The sequence below is a fragment of the Gossypium hirsutum genome, chromosome D13 (assembly GCF_007990345.1).
Source record: "Gossypium hirsutum isolate 1008001.06 chromosome D13, Gossypium_hirsutum_v2.1, whole genome shotgun sequence".
Lineage (NCBI taxonomy): Eukaryota > Viridiplantae > Streptophyta > Magnoliopsida > Malvales > Malvaceae > Gossypium > Gossypium hirsutum.
Window position 1 is genome coordinate 50,022,747 of NC_053449.1, and position 18,300 is coordinate 50,041,046.

The 18,300-nt window shown below is 32.8% G+C and overlaps 2 protein-coding genes across 3 annotated transcripts; one reads left to right on the forward strand and one right to left on the reverse strand.

Annotated features, from left to right (window-relative positions):
- The first annotated feature begins 6,732 nt into the window (after positions 1-6,732).
- On the forward strand, positions 6,733-11,444 carry LOC121225104 (calcium-dependent protein kinase 2). Of its 2 annotated transcripts, none has more exons than XM_041109040.1 (8): positions 6,733-7,933; positions 9,058-9,201; positions 9,318-9,470; positions 9,634-9,749; positions 9,986-10,153; positions 10,411-10,538; positions 10,812-10,911; positions 10,989-11,444. In XM_041109040.1, exons 1-8 carry the CDS (start codon positions 7,204-7,206, stop codon positions 11,058-11,060), a joined length of 1,611 nt encoding a protein of 536 aa, XP_040964974.1. In that variant the 5' UTR covers positions 6,733-7,203; the 3' UTR covers positions 11,061-11,444. The 2 variants fall into 2 exon arrangements, 1 of the variants encoding a protein (XP_040964974.1); XR_005922963.1 differs by having other exon boundaries at positions 6,764-7,933; positions 10,411-10,543; positions 10,989-11,006.
- A 2-nt stretch (positions 11,445-11,446) lies between these two features.
- Positions 11,447-12,451, reverse strand: LOC107920042 (protein translation factor SUI1 homolog). Its single transcript, XM_016849540.2, has 2 exons — positions 12,246-12,451; positions 11,447-11,974 (listed from the first exon to the last, which is right to left on the reverse strand). Exon 2 carries the CDS (start codon positions 11,907-11,909, stop codon positions 11,574-11,576), a length of 336 nt encoding a protein of 111 aa, XP_016705029.1. The 5' UTR covers positions 11,910-11,974; positions 12,246-12,451; the 3' UTR covers positions 11,447-11,573.
- Positions 12,452-18,300: the final 5,849 nt, after the last annotated feature.

The following is an 18,300-nucleotide window of genomic DNA, read 5'->3' on the forward strand; positions in this document are numbered from 1 at the left end:
AGAATAAATTGTGACCAATGGATTGAAATCATGACTAATAGATCTTTTTTATAATATTTTAATATTAATTAGTTAAGACATATTTTTTATGGAAACATGAAAAAAATTCTTCAAGCTTCATTAGCCCACCGTCCATCACTAGTATAAATAGGGGAAAGCTTTTCTTTTAATGCAACTTAGTCCTTTGTCATGAAATTCTACCATTTTTCTCAAATTTCTTGGAAATTTCCCTAAGCACTAATGAAGAAAAATGAAGAAGAAATCCTAGAGAGTATATACATGCATTTAGAACAAGAAATTAGTAGATGGAAGTGGAGAAAATTTTGAAAGAAAGAGAAGAATGGTCATGAACTGAAGAAGAAAGGAAAAGAAGCAAAAATGGAAGAAATCTTTGGTAAAAGAGGTAAGTTTGCATGTTAGCTTTAATTTTATTTCAAAGAATTGAGTTAAATGTGTTATGATTAGAATGCATACTATATTACTTTAAATAAAACGGTATAGTAAGTTAGTAAGTTTATACAAAGCATCAAGTTTCCATGATAAAAATAAGTGTATTTACTAAAGCAGTTTTGGACAATAGTAGTAGCTTAAATTTGAAAAATCACAATAAATTGTAGAAACCGAATAAAAGGTTGAATTAAATATTAAATTAAAGCTTATTGATTCTAGTTTATCATAAAAGAATCGATGTAAGTAAAGGAGTAGTAAATTATGAGATATATGAATTTTTGTAAGACAATGTCAGGATGGTTTTGGGTTCCCCTGTTCTAATTTTGAAAAATCATTATAAATTGTACAAGAATGTTTAGGAAATTAAATTTATATGGATGAAATCTTAATGATTCTATTTTTTTAAGGGAAATAAACGGTAAGTTAATACAATACTTGTACTGAAAGATAATAGGTTTTTAGTGAAAAAGGGTCAGAGCTGCCTAGTAGTAGAATAGGGTAAATTTTGCAAAATAAACTGTATTGATTGGCTTAAGTACAAATTCTAAAATTTTTATGGTGAAAATTTTGTTGAGTCTAGTTTAAAAAACAACACGTGGATCTTAATTTCGAATCCTATAAGTTGAGATATAAGCATTTTAGTGACTACCACTCAAATGGAAAGCCTTAATAAGAGTATGTATGTGTAATTAGAAAATCCTTAATTAATGTCACACATAAGCATGATATGTTAAAAGACAAAGATTTATGTACATAAAAAAAATTAAGGATGTGGATTGGAGAGCAAGAGGAGGAAAATAATTGAAAAGTTATAATACTAAGAAATTGTTACAAATGATGATTTTGCTAATACATAAATGAAGTGCAAATGTTTTATTGAAATTCTAGGAAATTGATATAAAATGAATTAAGGAGGCCCTAATTGACAAATTGATTTGTAAATGTTAATAATAATGTCATGTAGAAAGGATAAACTATTTTTAGAGTAAGTCCTCTAAAGGACTTATTTGTAAAATGTTGATAATTGTCCTAAATTTATAATTTGGAATTAATGGCATGTTCATAAGGTTCATTACAAAACATCATATGTTTAAGAAATAAGTGGTTAAGTAATGATTTTTTATAATAAAGTTTATATGTTTTAAGGCTGAAATGAAAAAGGACTTAATTGTAAAACTTGATATTTGCTTAAAATTATATGAGATAATTATATGCTTATGAATTGGTGCATGAAATTAGGATTAAAGGATGTTTGGAGATAATTTGGTATATGGATTGATATGGTTAAAGTTGACAAGTAAACAGGGGCTAAAATATAAAGAACTAAGGTGGTAAATTAACCCTGACATAAAATAAAGCATCGAATGACATTTTGGTATTGATATCAAGCTCATAGGATCAACATTGTGAAGGAAGTATCGATACATCAGATAAGGTGTTGATACATAGGGTATTTTTCTTGAAATTTTTAACTTTGAATCTCAAAACGGTATCGATAAGCACAGAGGCATCAATACCTAAGTTTAGATATTGATACATTAGTGCTAGTATCGATACTTTAGGCCTTGTTTTACATATAAATTGTTCAAGATGAATTTTTACTGAAAAATTTCACTCGATTTTAAGTTGTACACTGAAAATATGTTAAAAACATGTTCGTAGGGTTAAAATATGACCGAAAAAGGGTTCAGATAATTGAATTTAGCCAGGATTTCTCTAGCATTAAAATGTGATATTCCTATATTTGACTTGGTAGTCGAGTCAGGTATAGGGGTGTTACACTCTGGAACATCTTTGGCGATTCATTCTGTGAGTAACTCCTCTTTTGTCCTCCACATTGGACTCGTAAGCTCTAAGAAGAAAGACCTTGTTGGCTGCGCACACCTTGGCGACCCCTAAATTGCCTATCACCCTTCTAGAAAATGTTGTGAGCTACTCTTTTAATTTTCTCTGTCTCAGAAAACTTGTGGGCCCTCTCGTATAAGTCTACCAAAATTTATGGTTTGTTAGCAGTAAACGAATATTGTACATGCTCATTTTGAACTCCCATAATGAAGGCATCAATGGCCCATTGGTCCTCCAAGTTCTTAGTGTTCAATGTGGCTGCATAAAACCGTTTGACATAATCCTGCAAAGATATCTCTATCCCTCCGTTTCACTGACATCAAACCCACAGGAGTGCTCATTATTGTCTTACGGGCTCGAAATCTTCCCAAAAGCATTTGACCCAACTGCGAGAAGCTTTGAATGGAACCCTATGGCAAAGATAAATACCAATCCTTCGTGCTTCCCCTAAGAGTCATTGAGAAAGCTTTACACTTTGTTGCATCTGAAGCCCCTAACACATTCATATAATCATTATATTGCATGAGATGTGCCCAAGGGTCCCTTCTACCTTCAAACGTTTCTTTAGGTACTTTGAACTTAGACAGTAGACTCACAGTTGCCACTTCTGGAGACAATGGGTTGTTTGAGCAAAACAACCAGTCCATGTATTGTATACCAGGGTGAAATGCTTGAACATCTCTACGCAAAAGCATCCATCTCATTCTGCCATGGCTTTACATGTGCTCCCATAGCCTTCTCTTAAAGAGGCGCGACATGATCCTACAAATCAAAGTGGTCAACTGCATCTTCCTTCTCATTTCTTCGTTTTGTCTCAGCAGTTCTTGGTGAAACAATTATCGTTGTTCAAACCTAGCACTTTATTGAGTCATCTATTCCTTCATCAACCTTAGTTGTTTCTATAAACTGAATAGTTGTTGCAATGATGCCCCCTGATAAGAGGGAAAAATGGTCCCTAACAAGAGAGAGCATTGAGATCGAAAGAATTGGAGGCACCTACTTGGCCTGAGTTGCCCAAATTTTCTGGTTGGTCAACAAACCAACCAGCAAAGAGATCCATTTCATGGGGTTGATTGTTAGTGTCAAAACCTCCTGCTTAGACAGACGGGAAGCTGTTGGGAAAATTCTCGTTAAAGTGAGTCATCTTGGTTTTCTAATTATCTGATGGTTGAAAATCTGTCCGCGTTCACTGCACCAAATTGTTGAGTGTTTTTGTGTTTGTGTCCCTCAAAAGGTTAAATTCTTTATTTATATGATACTATTATTGTTCATGGATGTGACATCGTAGGTAGGTCCCTATGCATGCCAAAATGTACCCTATTCTAGGATTAGCACGTATTCCCTAGGTGCGAGTTCACCTGCATAGTAATGCGAACCCGCCCCATGCAAGATCATGAAAGGATGCAAACTCATCATGTGTGAACTCTAAGACGCGAACTATGTAGGTTGTGGGTCGACTCTAATCGGGAAACCAGATAGTGAGTTGGTAATAACAAACACCATAACAAAACTCAATTGAGGTTTTAAATAAAAATTAACAATCGATTAAGCCTTTGAAATTAACTTCTTTGTTGAAGCCCTCAGTGGTTCCCTAAGTGATGACGTGATAGTTGATGAGCATATGATGACATAGTAGATGAGTATGATTTTCAAATAACAACTTAATTATTTTTTAGAGATTTTTTGACATTTAAGCAAAAAAAAAAATTCTAAAAGAACGCTAAAAGAATCTTGAAAAGAGATTTCAAAACATAATAAAAAATTATAAAAATTTCCAAACAATATGAAAAATAATAAAAGCTATAAAAATTTTAAAAATAAAAAATGAAAATTTTGAAAATAATAAAAGATTTAATAAAAATTTTAATCCCAGTAAATAATTTGCTTGATTGATTGATGCCTCTGTTAAAAGATGGTGAGCCTTTTTAGAAGGGTTTTTTAGGTTACCATAAATGTTGACTCATGCACCAAACAGATTTTAAAGGGAGGTTTGATTTTTAAAAAAAATGTAATGTAAGTTTATGTTTTTGTAATAAAATTATGAGAATGTAATATTACGGGTGAAATGTTTGATATTATATTGTTTGGTTAATTTGGTCGGAATGTAAAATTAAGTGTTTAGTCTATGGAATATAAAATTAATTAGAAGCATATTTTACTAAATTATCATTTTATTTTTTTAAATAAAATTAGTTCTTTTAATATTTTTTAATCTTAATTGAATAAAATTATGATAAATTATATATTAACAAATAAATATATGATATTAAATTAAATTTATAAATCATAATTATAATAATTCATAAAAAAAACTATTGCATCACCAACCATAAATATAATTATATGCTAATAAATAAATTATTTAAACAAATATAATAATTATAATATTAAAGTATAACATTTATTATTTTGCAAAAAAAAATTCAACTTAAATTTTATTTAGGATAAAAAGAATAAACTAATTAAAATTATAAAAACAAAAGGTAAACCTTTGTAATTTGAGATTACCTAAAGAGTAGTTGGTAATGAATTTACCTTTTATATCAAAACATTATGACACCATTTAGAAACATGAGATTACAAGCCATAGTATAGAATTTGATCAACTAAATGAATCTTGAGTTATTTCTTTGAAGTTGAAATTCCCTAAAAACATATTTTATTTTTAGATTTTAGTTACATTCATTAAAAATTTTCAAATTTTGCTTAGGATATAATATTTGATTTTTTTTATAAAGATTTAAGTAACATGCTACTCTATTAAATTTATTGATTCATCTTTTAATTTTTAAAATTCGTCATTTTTTTTAATTCTATGTATTGACTTGATGATTAAGGTATTCATCGCTCCAAGTGTGACCTGTGTTTGAGTCGTGCTAGTCGTCTTACTGTTAAGACTTAATGATCTATTAGAAACTTTGATGTAAAATTTAACTTCAAGGACTTAATTGTTAATGTTCTCAAACTGTTAGATTTTGACCACCCATACATTAACTTAAGGAAATGCCATGACATTTTAATTCAAAGGGTTAATAGTTAATTTGACCCTTAAATTATAACTAAATACCATTTTGATACTTTAAAAAGAATTTAAACAATAATTCTAAAAAAATTTATAAAACTAAAAGAAGTAAATAAAATATTTTAAAAATATACAAAATGATAAAAAGTTAAATTTTATTAAAATATTAAAATTTCTAAAAGCATTATAAAAATTACAAGCAATTTCCAAAATAAAAAAATTATGTACCTTCTCTTCTATCGCGAAACCATCTTCCACCGTCTTCTTCCTCCATTCAATACCTCGTCGCCATTCAGTGGACTTCATCGGCCAACCATGACACCAATCTAACCAAGGTAACCCATGATTTTCGAAGCATTTTCAGAGTCCATGTTTAGGATCCATGAAAAATCTCCAACACCCTAAGTTTCTTTTCTAAACTCAGATAGAGGGAAGAAAATGAGGATGAGAGAGAGAGGAAAGGAGTGAGCTTTGGTTTCAAAAGGGCACCTTGGGTGTGGGTTTAAAATTTAAATGTTATATTTTCAGTATGATCATTATGAGCTTATAAATAAAAATGGATTGATATCAAACTATCTCCTTCAAAACCAATCAACACAATTTTTATTTTTTAAATAAGCTTTCCAACTTTTAAAAAATTCAATCTAAATTCTTTTACCCAATTAAATCACTGAACTAAATAAGTTCATTCAATAGTAATGTTGATGTAGCATTTGTTAATGACCACGTCAGCATTAATGTTGATGTGGTAGTAACACATCAATGCAAAACTACCACATCATTGCTATGTTAATAAAAATAAAAAATATATATTCTTAAAATAACTGTACAATGAATTAGTTGTTTAATTGATTCTAAAATTATAAAAATATAAAAATAATTAAAATTTAATGATTTTTTTTATAATTTCAGAATATATCCAAATAAATGGGTGTTCATGTTTCAATCAATTCAGACAATCATTTGTTTAGATTTATTGTATACTTATTTTTAAAATATTCAGTATTGATATGGTGTCTATTACTGGTTGCGTCAGCATTACCATTAAATACTAATGATTAACATTAGTCAAAAGGATCAGTTTTGTTAATTTAAAGCTCAATTAAGTACAAAATGTTCAGAAGGACTTAATTGATTTTTTAGAAAATTTTTTATTATTTTTATAGTTTTAAGAATAATTGCTAAGATTAATTTTAAAGTTATTGAAATAGTATTTTAATTATGATCAAATTAATTATTACCTCTTTGAATGATCATGTCACATAAGAGTGTCGAAAGTTATTGGAAAAGTGATCGAAATGTAATAATTTAATAACATAAGTGGCTATTATATAACTTTTGAAAATTGAGGGTTAAAAACATAATTTTAAACAAAAGTTAAGGAGTATAGGTTCTAGTTTACGGCAAAAATGTACAAATTGCGTCGTATAAAAAGAATTCAATTGTTTCAAACAGAACTCCATGGTTGACCAAACCAGCAAGCAAGCAAGGCAAGGCAAGCCTCTCTTTTGTCACAATAGTCATCGCGTTACAGCTAGAAACTTCAGATTTGATTTGATTTGCTTTTACCCTTAAAAACCCTCACTTTGTAATCACAAGCCTAAAGTTGTATTCTTTTTTTCATTACATCCCTCAGCATATTCTCAGTCTCATCTTGGTTTTTGGTTTTTCTTCTTTTGTTAGTGCGAAAACATTAACCTTTTATTTATTTATTTAAGTTTTTGTGTTTTTTTTTTGTTTTGAATCTGGTTCTTTTTCTTTCAATGTGGATCAACTGAATTTTGATCCAGTTTCTTCATCTGGGTCCTTTTTTTATTTTCAATCCAAATTCAGTCCCTTTTTTTTTCAATCTTGGTTAACTTTGGCAGTTTCAAGTAAAACCAGATATGGGTGGTTGCCTCACAAAAAACAAAGATCCAATGCCCCAACATAATGGCTATAGATCAGGAGCAACAACTACAGCTGCTGTTCATCAACAAAGATACCAGGACCCTGTTAGGCCTGCACCAATTCAACCCCAGGTCTACCACATCCCTCAAAAGCCAGGGACTCAAACACCATGGAAGCCTGCTGTTCCAGCACCAAGTCCCAAGCCTGCCCCTAATATTGACACAATCCTAGGCAAACCATTTGAAGACATAAGGATGCACTACACAATTGGTAAAGAACTGGGAAAAGGTCAGTTTGGTGTAACTTATCATTGTACTGAGAATTCAACTGGTAAACAATATGCTTGCAAGACTATATCCAAGAGGAAGCTAGTGAGAAAGAATGATAAGGAAGATATGAAAAGGGAGATACAAATTATGCAACATTTGAGTGGACAACCGAATATTGTTGAGTTTAAGGGTGCTTATGAGGATAAGCAATCTGTTCACGTTGTGATGGAATTATGTGCTGGTGGTGAATTGTTTGATAGAATTATTGCTAAGGGGCACTATAGTGAAAGGGCAGCGGCTTCTATATGTAGGGCTATTGTTAATGTTGTCCATGCTTGTCATTTTATGGGTGTGATGCATAGGGACCTTAAGCCTGAGAACTTCTTGTTGTCTAGCAAGGGTGAGAATGCTCTTTTGAAGGCCACCGATTTCGGGTTGTCAGTGTTCATTGAAGAGGGTAAATTCTTGTCAATCTTTTATATTTTGATCATTTTCACATCGAATTAATGATTTTAATTTGCATGAGTTTGATGCAGATTCTTCTTGTTTTAGTTGTTCTGCTTGTGGATCTTTAGTCTGTCTTAACTGATGTCCTTTTTCAATGCAATTTTCCATAGCCAGAGCTCGGCAGACATTGTATTTTGTCATGTTAGAATGACTGTCATATTTGATCTTGTCTTGTCTTGTTGTGTTGAGTTTTCTTTAAATTGTTGGCCAGAAACATGCTGGTAGCTGCCTCAGCTTTTTAGGCTAGTAGTCCATAGTAAGATGTCTTATGTGAAATATGTATAAGATGTGATTGCTTTGAATTAGTCATATTTGGGACGCACTGCATCAATGACATGGAGCCTTAACCATTAAAGTTATGTACAGTTAGTTTGTTTTGGACATATTGGTCTGAAGTCTTAACACCTAAGTCTACTTGTGGAAGATTCTAAGTTTTTACCTAACCCCTAAATAATATTGTGACTATTGAAAGAAGAATAAGTCCGTTAAGCTAAATTATATTCGAATGTCATTGTTAAGATGTCATTTGCTTTATTTTATTCACAATTTATTTGGTTACCTATATGATATTTTGACTATAGCATCTTAAAATATCAACCTTTTCTCCTTGGAGCTTCATTTGTTACTAAATAAAAACTGAAACTTGACAGTAACTGCAACTGTTTTTAGCTTCCAGCATTTTCATTGTGGTTGCCTCTATGTTTATGCTGTAATCTTCATACTTATTTTGCGTTGAAAAAGTTTCAAATATGCACAGAGGAAGGGCAAATTTCAGAAATATTGTTTGACACTTGTTCTCTCTATATCCTGTAAACTGAATTGGAAGAATAAGTTTCATTTACTTGATGGTGGAATTTGACCTCAATAACCATGTGAAGGTTGCACAACATTTATCTTTTATTGAGTATAAACATGCATGTAAAAACACAATTACAATAGGATGCCTGTATTCACATGCTCATTCACAGTAACATGTATTATGCTTGAAGGTGAATTCTATATAGAATGAGGGAAAAGAAAAAGAATTTCATGTTCTATCATGCTGTGATATAACTACTATCCTTCTTTACGCAGGTAAGGTTTATCAGGACATAGTTGGGAGTGCTTACTATGTTGCTCCTGAGGTTTTACTGCGTAAATATGGGAAGGAGATCGATATTTGGAGTGCAGGAGTTATACTGTATATCTTACTCAGTGGTGTGCCTCCATTTTGGGCAGGTAAAACTTAAGGTTACTCGTGGAAAACCTAAGCTGTCATTTTTAAACTGCCTTTGAATTTCAAAACTGCTATTTCATTGTTGGTAAATAATTTTGATGTATGTTTTTCCTTGCAGAAACTGAGAAGGGAATATTTGATGCTATTTTGGAAGGAGAAATTGACTTTGAAAGTCAGCCATGGCCATCTCTTTCGGACAGTGCCAAGGATCTAGTCTGCAGGATGTTAACACAGGACCCGAAAAAGCGGATTACTTCTACTCAAGTCCTAGGTAGTTCTTTACAGCAGCCTTTATTTTTTGTTGGGCATTTATTGAAGTAGTTAATCTCGGTTACAACAGTGCAAAATTACACTATATATGCACGTCAAACTTATGAGTTATTATAGTTCATCTCAAGCTCAAGCCAGAGATTGAAATTCTGTGGTTTATGCAGAGCATCCGTGGATAAGAGAAGGTGGAAATGCATCGGACAAGCCACTAGACAGTGCGGTCCTTTCTAGAATGAAGCAATTCAGAAGAATGAACAAACTTAAGCAACTTGCCTTAAAGGTAAGTTTATATTGATTTATACGGTATCATTTCTTCCTTTCGGAACTTGGTAGTAAAATTGAGAGAGAGAAAGAGAGAGGCATGTGAATCATTAGTCGAGATATGAGTTGTTTTGATATATGAGAGCAAATTAGCGAGGCATTTTTGCAATCCTCAGTTATTCCAATGCTAATGTGTGACCTGACTCGAACAACTTAATTTAGTTGCTATCTGATAACAAGCCCGGTGGATTATAGGTCATTGCAGAAAATCTTTCCAGAGAAGAAATCCAAGGTCTGAAGCAGATGTTTGCAAACATCGACACTGACAACAGTGGCACAATCACGTATGATGAACTTAAGACTGGATTAGCTCGACTGGGATCTAAGCTCACAGAGACTGAAGTTCAGCAGCTGATGGAAGCTGTAAGATATCATTTAAATCTATAACATCTGGATCCTTGTTTTAATCTATATCATACACAAACTATGTTTTACTTGGACTACGTGTGACTGTTGGGTAGGGGAATATTAAATATTTTGTACATTTTCCCCTGTATTTGAAGGATCCTTGAGGGTCATCTCTTTATATCTATGCCCTGATATACGTTAGGCAAGGGTATTTCAAGAAAAATGAAGAGCTCTAACAATATAGACATACTAACCTCGGTTTTATTTTGCAGGCTGATGTGGATGGAAATGGTACCATTGACTATATCGAATTTATCACAGCTACAATGCACAGACATAGGCTTGAAAGAGATGAAGATTTGTATAAAGCTTTTCAACATTTTGATAAGGACAATAGTGGGTGAGATATCCGTACTCTGTATAAAATTCATCATCTGACTTCTATTTTTTCATGGACATGACATAGGGATGAGGATGTGACCCTCCAAATGCTTTTAAATACGTGAAAGAACTTCAAAGAATGTTGAACACGTATTGATATCGAACACTCATATACCCAAGCCTGAGTGACATAGGATTCGATTGCTCTGAATCAGTTGTACTTGGGGCACACTACATCAATTACATGGGAGATATGGATATGTCAGTAACTTGTTTGTGAAACGTTTTGCAGGCATATCACAAGAGATGAACTCGAAGCTGCCATGAAAGAATATGGAATGGGTGACGATGACACAATCAAGGAAATCATATCTGAAGTCGACACCGATAATGTAAGCTCCATTTTTGTCGCTCAAAAGTTCATTTCAATTTTCAGCACGGTTCATCGATTCTCATTCCTTCTTTACAGGATGGTAAAATCAACTACGAGGAGTTCCGTGACATGATGAGAAGTGGAACCCAGCATGGGCAACTCTTTTAGATTTTCAAGACCAGAATTGCAGCAAAAAACAATAGCTGGCTTTAAGAGATACCTTTTGGAGGTTTCCATCACATAAGTGTGGGTTTTTTTTTTTTGGGGGGGGGGTTCCTTTTTCTTCATTTTGAGTGTAATATATTGCATATATTCAATCGGATTTTGAGAGGTGAGGTTGTTTTAAGCTTAGAAGTTTTGCTTATATGATTTTTTTTTTCTTGTTTCTTCAGCTCTGGTTTTCGCCAGAGCGTTGAACTAAAAACCTCATAGGATACCTGGTAGTTCACATACTGTACATTTGTTTTATATGCATACTATTGAATTCCCACCATCTCCGGTTATGGATATTTAGATATGAAAAGAAAAATAAGGATATTTGTGCGAGGCAAAGATTGAAAGCAAATAAATGATCCATTATTTATTATAAATGAAACTGAAACTCCAACATCATATTCCATTAGGGTTCTTCCCACACACCAGAGGTATTAAAATCAAAAGACAAGACGGCCCAAAAAGCACTCAAAAACCATGAATCTTGATTTGCTCTTTCTTCACTATTCCAGCATTAACAAGGAAGTGTGCTACTTTCTTCCGCTGATCACCTTGTAATTGAATGATTTTGCCCAGCTCTTTGTCGTGCACAACATTCCCGTTACAGCAGAACTTTTTCAGAGACTTAAGGATCTTATCGGAACTCAGTTCTTGTTTCAGACCTTCAACAGTTGTCAAGCTTTTCCTGCCATTCCTCTGTTGGATTCGGATATGAACATAGTCTTTGGTTCCGGTTCTTCCGAATTCCTCGGCCTCAGCAAAAGGATCAAAAGTAGTTGGGATTTGAATGTCTAACTCAACCATGTACTTCGTTAAATAAGAACTTTGATTGATCTGGACTTGCTTGTCTTGTTCCTCGAGCTAGTGTTCTGCATCAACATACCTTAAACTGTTAGAACATCAGCAAGTATTATACTTGTTAAGAACCAACCAACTTAGATACAAACACAGGTCTAAACAACGGCATAAAGTGGTTCATCTTGCAAAAGAGAAGAACACCAAGTTTTGCAATGAACAAAGCAAAGACAAAAACATCCAGAAGAAACCATTAATCCAATCCTTAGATAACAAGACAAGACATGCTAAAAGAATTCCCAGAGACGAAAACAAGAAAAAGGGGCATTGGATTAGAAACCGAACCTTGAGGGAGAACTAGGAGAGTTGTTGGAATTGATAGAATGAGGAAAGAAGAGAAAGGAAGAGGGTGTTTATATAGGAAGGTGAAAGACGGTTAAAGCCGGCGGCGTATGGTGGTTAAGGATATGTACGTAGGTGATTGGAGAAATAAATAACCCCAGCTGGAGTCTAATGGAAGCTGATCCATCATTTGAGAAGACTCTGGAAAACCAAAGAAAAAATTTATGGTCTTAATTTAAATATAATGGGATTTTTTCAGGAAAAAAGATAAACTAGAAAGGGGAGATTAAAAAAGTTAGGGTGTATAATGCGCCATTTTAGAGAGAGGAAAAAGAAGAAAGTAAAAAAAAAATATTATATATATCTATATTATTATTTAAATAATTAATATCACGAGTTAATTAAACATTAATCTAATTAGTGCAATTACAAATATATATATTTTAGTTAAAATAAGTTATATTAAAAATATACTCATGGTGATATTTAAAACTATGCCAATTGCATTAGTAATACTTTAAATTTATTATTTAACCAAAGCTTCATTTTAATATTTTTTATAGATTTTAATTTTATTATGTACACTTTTTTACTTGTATATTTTAATAAAATTATTGATTGAGTTGGTCCCACAAGTTAAAATACATGCTTGTGTTCTAAATATGCAGTTTCCACACGCATATGTATGTGGTAAAATTTTTAATTTTTTTAATATTTTCCTATACTTATAGGACACTTGTCAACCCTCTAATTTTACTTGTAGAGTCTAAAAACTCCACTGACAGTATACCTTTCGATCACAAAAACGTCTTCTAAAATTTTTCTATATCTCTTATTTGATTTACAATAGCCAACACCATTGAATAATATCCGAAATTGACTTGAATTCCTTCATTCGCAAAGTTTCAAACTCACCTCATAATACTTGGAGTCAAACCTTCTTCACTTTGTCAAATTTTTGGAGAGTACTTTGCAAAATCTCCCAAGCTTCTTTTGTAGTGGTAGCATTAGCAACTTTTTACCAACACCGAATCATCCAAATATTGATGGATAAGAGTGAGGACTTGTTGATCCTTCTTCCTTATTTTTGCCAAAGCATCCTTTTCATGTTGCGATAACGATGCCTCATTTTAGGAAGCTTCATAACCATTTTGTATTATCTCCTAAACACCTTGTGAGCCAAGTAGAACTTTCATATAGATGCATCAATTTTCATAGTTGTCTTTTGTAAGATAAGGAAGGCATCTCTTCTCACTAAGATTTTGGTAAAGGAAGAGAGAAACAATTTTAGGGAGAGGAATTTTGAAACTCACTTCTATTATGAATTTCTTTTTTTAGTTTGGCTTTCTAGATGTAGATGATGATATCTATTCAGATGGATTCGTATAATTCTTATATATATTGTACAATGAAGTACCACATGAGTGAATATATAGGAATCCAAATCTGTCGAACCACTCATATTATGATCTTCTACATCCTAGGTCTTCCCGTTCCGTCACCTGGCTTATGTTCTTCATGTAGCATTCTGACAGAATGATTCCATGAAATTACGTCAATACTTCCACATATTATAAGTAATGTAGGAGACATCTCTATTTTTCTCCTAAAGAATTTTTAAAATTACTTCTGCTTAGTTTTCAATTCATCCTTTTAGTTACAACACACTTCACCTATTTATAGAATCACACCAACTAATAACATGTGAATACAAGTAACACAATTCTTATTCATATCTGTAAAATAAGATAGGATCACACATATAATATACAATATCCAAATCCATATCTAAACCCAACTAATAATATACCCACACATATAAGAAAATAAGCAAACATAATCTAAAAATTTCAAATTACAATATCCAGCGATTCTTGAAAGACGGGCCAGTTGGTGCTACTTCTGAGGAACTCACCTTTGCAAAGTGGAAGCTCCGGATACAAGTCTCCTCACAGCATTTATAGTCTTTTTGCTACTGTTGGAGTGTTGGACTTTGAGCCACAACGGAATAGAGTTCAAGGCTGAGATGTAGGTGTCAAAGTTGGATTGAATGGAGTTCTGGTATCAATGTGGTCATTGGAGGGGTGTACTCTTTCATTTCTTGTTTGCTTTAATTAAAAATATTTTCCCAATAAACTTGGGTGTCGGCTTTGCAAAAATGACCCGTGATTGATGATCAGATTTTTAACCTTTTATGGCCGCCATAATCCTCTCCAAACAATGAATCTACCATCTGCAAAATCTTATCAAAGAAAACTTTGACATAAATGTGGCAAAAGCCAAAGAATATTTTCTTTCTTATTCTTGAAGAAAAAGTTCGAAAAAATTGTCATTGGTTCCTTCAGATTTCTTTCACCATTTCCATTTGTCTTTTTTGATTTAGCAATTTGGGATTTCGCCAAATTCTTTGTATGATGGCTCAGTTTGTGTTGGATTGCCAATTATAATTTCCTTTTCAATTTGACAATTTATTTTTTCTTTTAGAATGGTGTCTTTTCCAATCATTTCTTAAGCGGGTCTTTTACTAAAATAATATAAAAGAAATAAAAAAATATTAAAATAATATATAAAAAATTATTTATCAAAATAATACAAAAAAAAGACGGCTAAAGGAGGGTAATGGAATGGCGGCACCGGTGGTGCCATTCTCATTGATGGCATCGGTGGTGCTATTCCCATTGGCGACATAAGACTAAAATGTAACTATCTGCAGTTTCAAGGACCTGACATGTAAATTTACCATTTTGAATTTTGAAAGTGAATTGGTGCCGCATGTGGGTGTATCAGCGCCAAAGCTGAAACTTGGCTAATTGTCTTCTAAGCCCTCCTTATTTATTATTTTCTTTTTATTCCCCTTCAACTCACTTTTTTATTTAATAAATAAGGCCTCAACCTATTTTTTTAGTTAAATAAGCTCTTAATCTATTATTTTTACTCATAAAAGCACTTTATTTTATTATTAAAGTAAATATATTTTACCTAAAGTAAAGCTATTTAAAAAAGTATAAACTAATTCGCATTTTACGTATTATTTTGGTAATTTGATGAGAATAGTTTATTAAATAAAAAAATTTATTAAATTTGATAAGAATAGTTTATAATTATAATTTATTTTTTCTATTTGGGTTACATTTATGGGTGATCAGTTTTATTATTACTTTTGATTTTTCAATAAAGCATGCCTGGTATTTCTATTAATTTTTTTAATTAAATCTAATATTAGTTAAATGATAATTAAGATACTTAAAATTCTAATTAAGTAATAACTCTATTTTACTTTAATAAAAGTAGCATCGTCAAATTTTTTAACTAATAACAATAAATTATAATTATAATTATCACAATATTTTTGTCTTTTTCCTATATTTTATGCTTAGAGTTCTATTCAAATAACAATTCTATTTTAAAATTAGCACAATATTTTTAATAATAATTGCAGTTTAAATTATAATTATTTTGAAATATATAATTCTCACAACTTCTATTAAATTATAAATTTTTTTTAAAAAAAAAACCGATGTCAGCTACTCTAGCACGATTCTGTCTGCCGTCTCTGGCACGGGTTCTTTAGTTTTAGGTTGTGTTTGTGTTTTTTTGGATTTCTGAGGGGTTTTGATCTCTTTTATTTTATCCCCTACGACGTTCACGATTGTTTCTCTTTTCAATTGGTTGGTAGAAGCGTTCCTTCAATTCCTGCAACCATGGAGACTGAATTAGCACAGTAATCAATTAATGAAGAAGAAGAAGAGATCTTGCAGATTCAGGATGATCTACATCCAAATACAGATGTGGGCGATTATCAGCTTGTGGGATGTTTTTTAACAGCAAGCATCATAAATTTTTCGGCTATGAAGAGCACCCTACCAAATTTATGGCACCCCATCTGTGGGGTACAGATTCGTGATTTGGGGGAAAAAAGGTACCTTTTTAAGTTCTTCCATAGTATGGATATAGAGAGAGTTCTAAAGGGTCTTCCTTGGACTTTTAACAATCATCTACTAATTTTGAGCAATCTGAACAGAGGTGAAGATCCATTAAAAATACCGTTAATATATGTCCCGTTCTGGGTACAAATCCATGATGTTCCAATGGGTTTATTCTCTAAAAGTTTAGCAATGTTACTGGGGAACTTTATTGGAGTATTTTTAGAGTATGATGCATCAAATCTGGGAAAGGAAAATTGTAATTTTATGAGAGTTAGGGTGCAAATTGATGTCAGGAAGCCATTAAGAAGAAAGACGCAGGTTATGTCTAATGGTGTTTGCTCGTACGTTAAATTCAAATTCAAGTATGAACGTTTATCACTATTTTGTTTTTTCTGTGGTCGTTTGGGTCATAATGATTCTTATTGTGAGGCAAAAATGATGTTTGGATCAGATCCCATGGAGTTGGGTTGGGATTTATCTCTGCGGGCTCCATCACGTAGAGCTTTGTCTACAGAAAGTATTTGGCTACGTGAAGAGGATGAGGGGGTTAGGGAAGGTTGTTGGATGGAGAACAGGTTGGGGAAGAAGGGTTCAAGGAATGGGATTCCAAGAGTCAGTGAGATGAAAACCATGGATCCAATATTGGGTTTCAGTTTAGAAGGGAAAGGAACAATTTTGGAGAAACCATGGTCATATAAGAAGCACACATTAATGGATCATGATCTAGAGGATGAAGTTATAATGGGGGAAGAGGGGAAGAAGCGGAATAGGGGTGAAATGGAAGGACAGATACTTTTATCATTGGCGGCTAACAAGAGGTTAGCCGACCGGTCGCAATGAAAATATTATTCTGGAACGTCCGAGGATTGGGGAGTCATCGGACGGTTCGAAGACTTCGGTATGTACTGAAGTTAAAAAATCCCCAAATTGTCTTCTTCATGGAGACAAAATTTAACAGAAAACAGATGGAAGTAGTTCGCAGGAGATGTGGGTTTCATAATGGCATTGAAGTCGATTCTGAAGGTACAAAGGGTGGGTTATGTTTGGCATGGAGAACAGATATTGATGTTGGTCTTCGCAGTTTCTCTAAAAGACATATCGATGTGTTAGTCGATGATAATGAGAAAGGTATGAAATGGAGATTCACAAGGTTCTATGGTTCCCCATATGTTCAGGATAGGAATGTGCCATGGGATACTTTAAAAAGATTGGCCACAGGAGTGGAAATTCCATGGTTGGTTTGTGGAGACTTTAATGAAATTATGTATGGTTTCGAAAAGAAATGAGGGATTCCCAAATATGAGAGAAGAATGGAGTGTTTTCGAAAAACGCTTGATGATTATCAATTGAACGATGTGGGTTTCGATGGTAGTTGGTTTACTTGGGAAAGAGGTAATTTACCTGAGACAAATATACGAGAACGCCTTGATAGAGGAGTTGCGAATATGGGTTGGATTACAATGTTTCCAGATGTGAAGGTTCAACATCTTTCCCATTCATTTTCAGATCACTGTCCCATTCTCATTGATACTACAGAAAAAAGGAGTAAAGGTAGAGAATAATGATTTTAAATTTGAAACCTGGTGGTTATTGGAGGAATCTTTTATTGAGGTGGTTAAAGGCATATGGGATAGTTCGACAGGAGACTTGCTGCAGAGATTGGAGATTTTGAAAACGGGATTAAAGGGGTGGGTAGGAGAGGTGGAAATGAGTAGAAAGAAATCTAAACAGAAGCTTCACAAAAAACTTGAGGAACTGGCTAGAGCGGAGAGGGATGAAAATAGTTTAGCAGAGCTAATTGACACTAGACTAAACTTAAATTTTGAGATTGAAAAAGACAAATGCTATTGGAAACAAAGAGCTAGAATTAATTGGTTGACATTTGGAGACAAAAACATAAAATTCTTTCATAGTCAAGCTACACAAAGGAAGAGGAAAAATTTTATTAACAGATTGATGAATGAAGAAGGAAGAGAGCTGAAGATTTTACAGGAAATTGAAGAAAATGCGAGATTTTATTTCCAGAAACTGTTCACAACTAAACGAAGAAGGAATAACAATCGGATTTTGGCAGGTATTGAGAGATGCATTCATGAGGAGGACAGCCATATACTAGGGAGGAAATCACGAAA

Coding starts and splice junctions, on each gene's coding strand:
- LOC121225104 (XM_041109040.1), top strand. CDS start 7,204: ATGGGTGGTTGCCTCACAAAAAACAAAGATCCAATGCCCCAACATAAT. Junction 7,934..9,057: donor GTCAGTGTTCATTGAAGAGG/GTAAATTCTTGT, acceptor TTCTTTACGCAG/GTAAGGTTTATCAGGACATA. Junction 9,750..9,985: donor TTAAGCAACTTGCCTTAAAG/GTAAGTTTATAT, acceptor GGTGGATTATAG/GTCATTGCAGAAAATCTTTC.
- LOC107920042 (XM_016849540.2), bottom strand. CDS start 11,909: ATGGTTGAGTTAGACATTCAAATCCCAACTACTTTTGATCCTTTTGCT.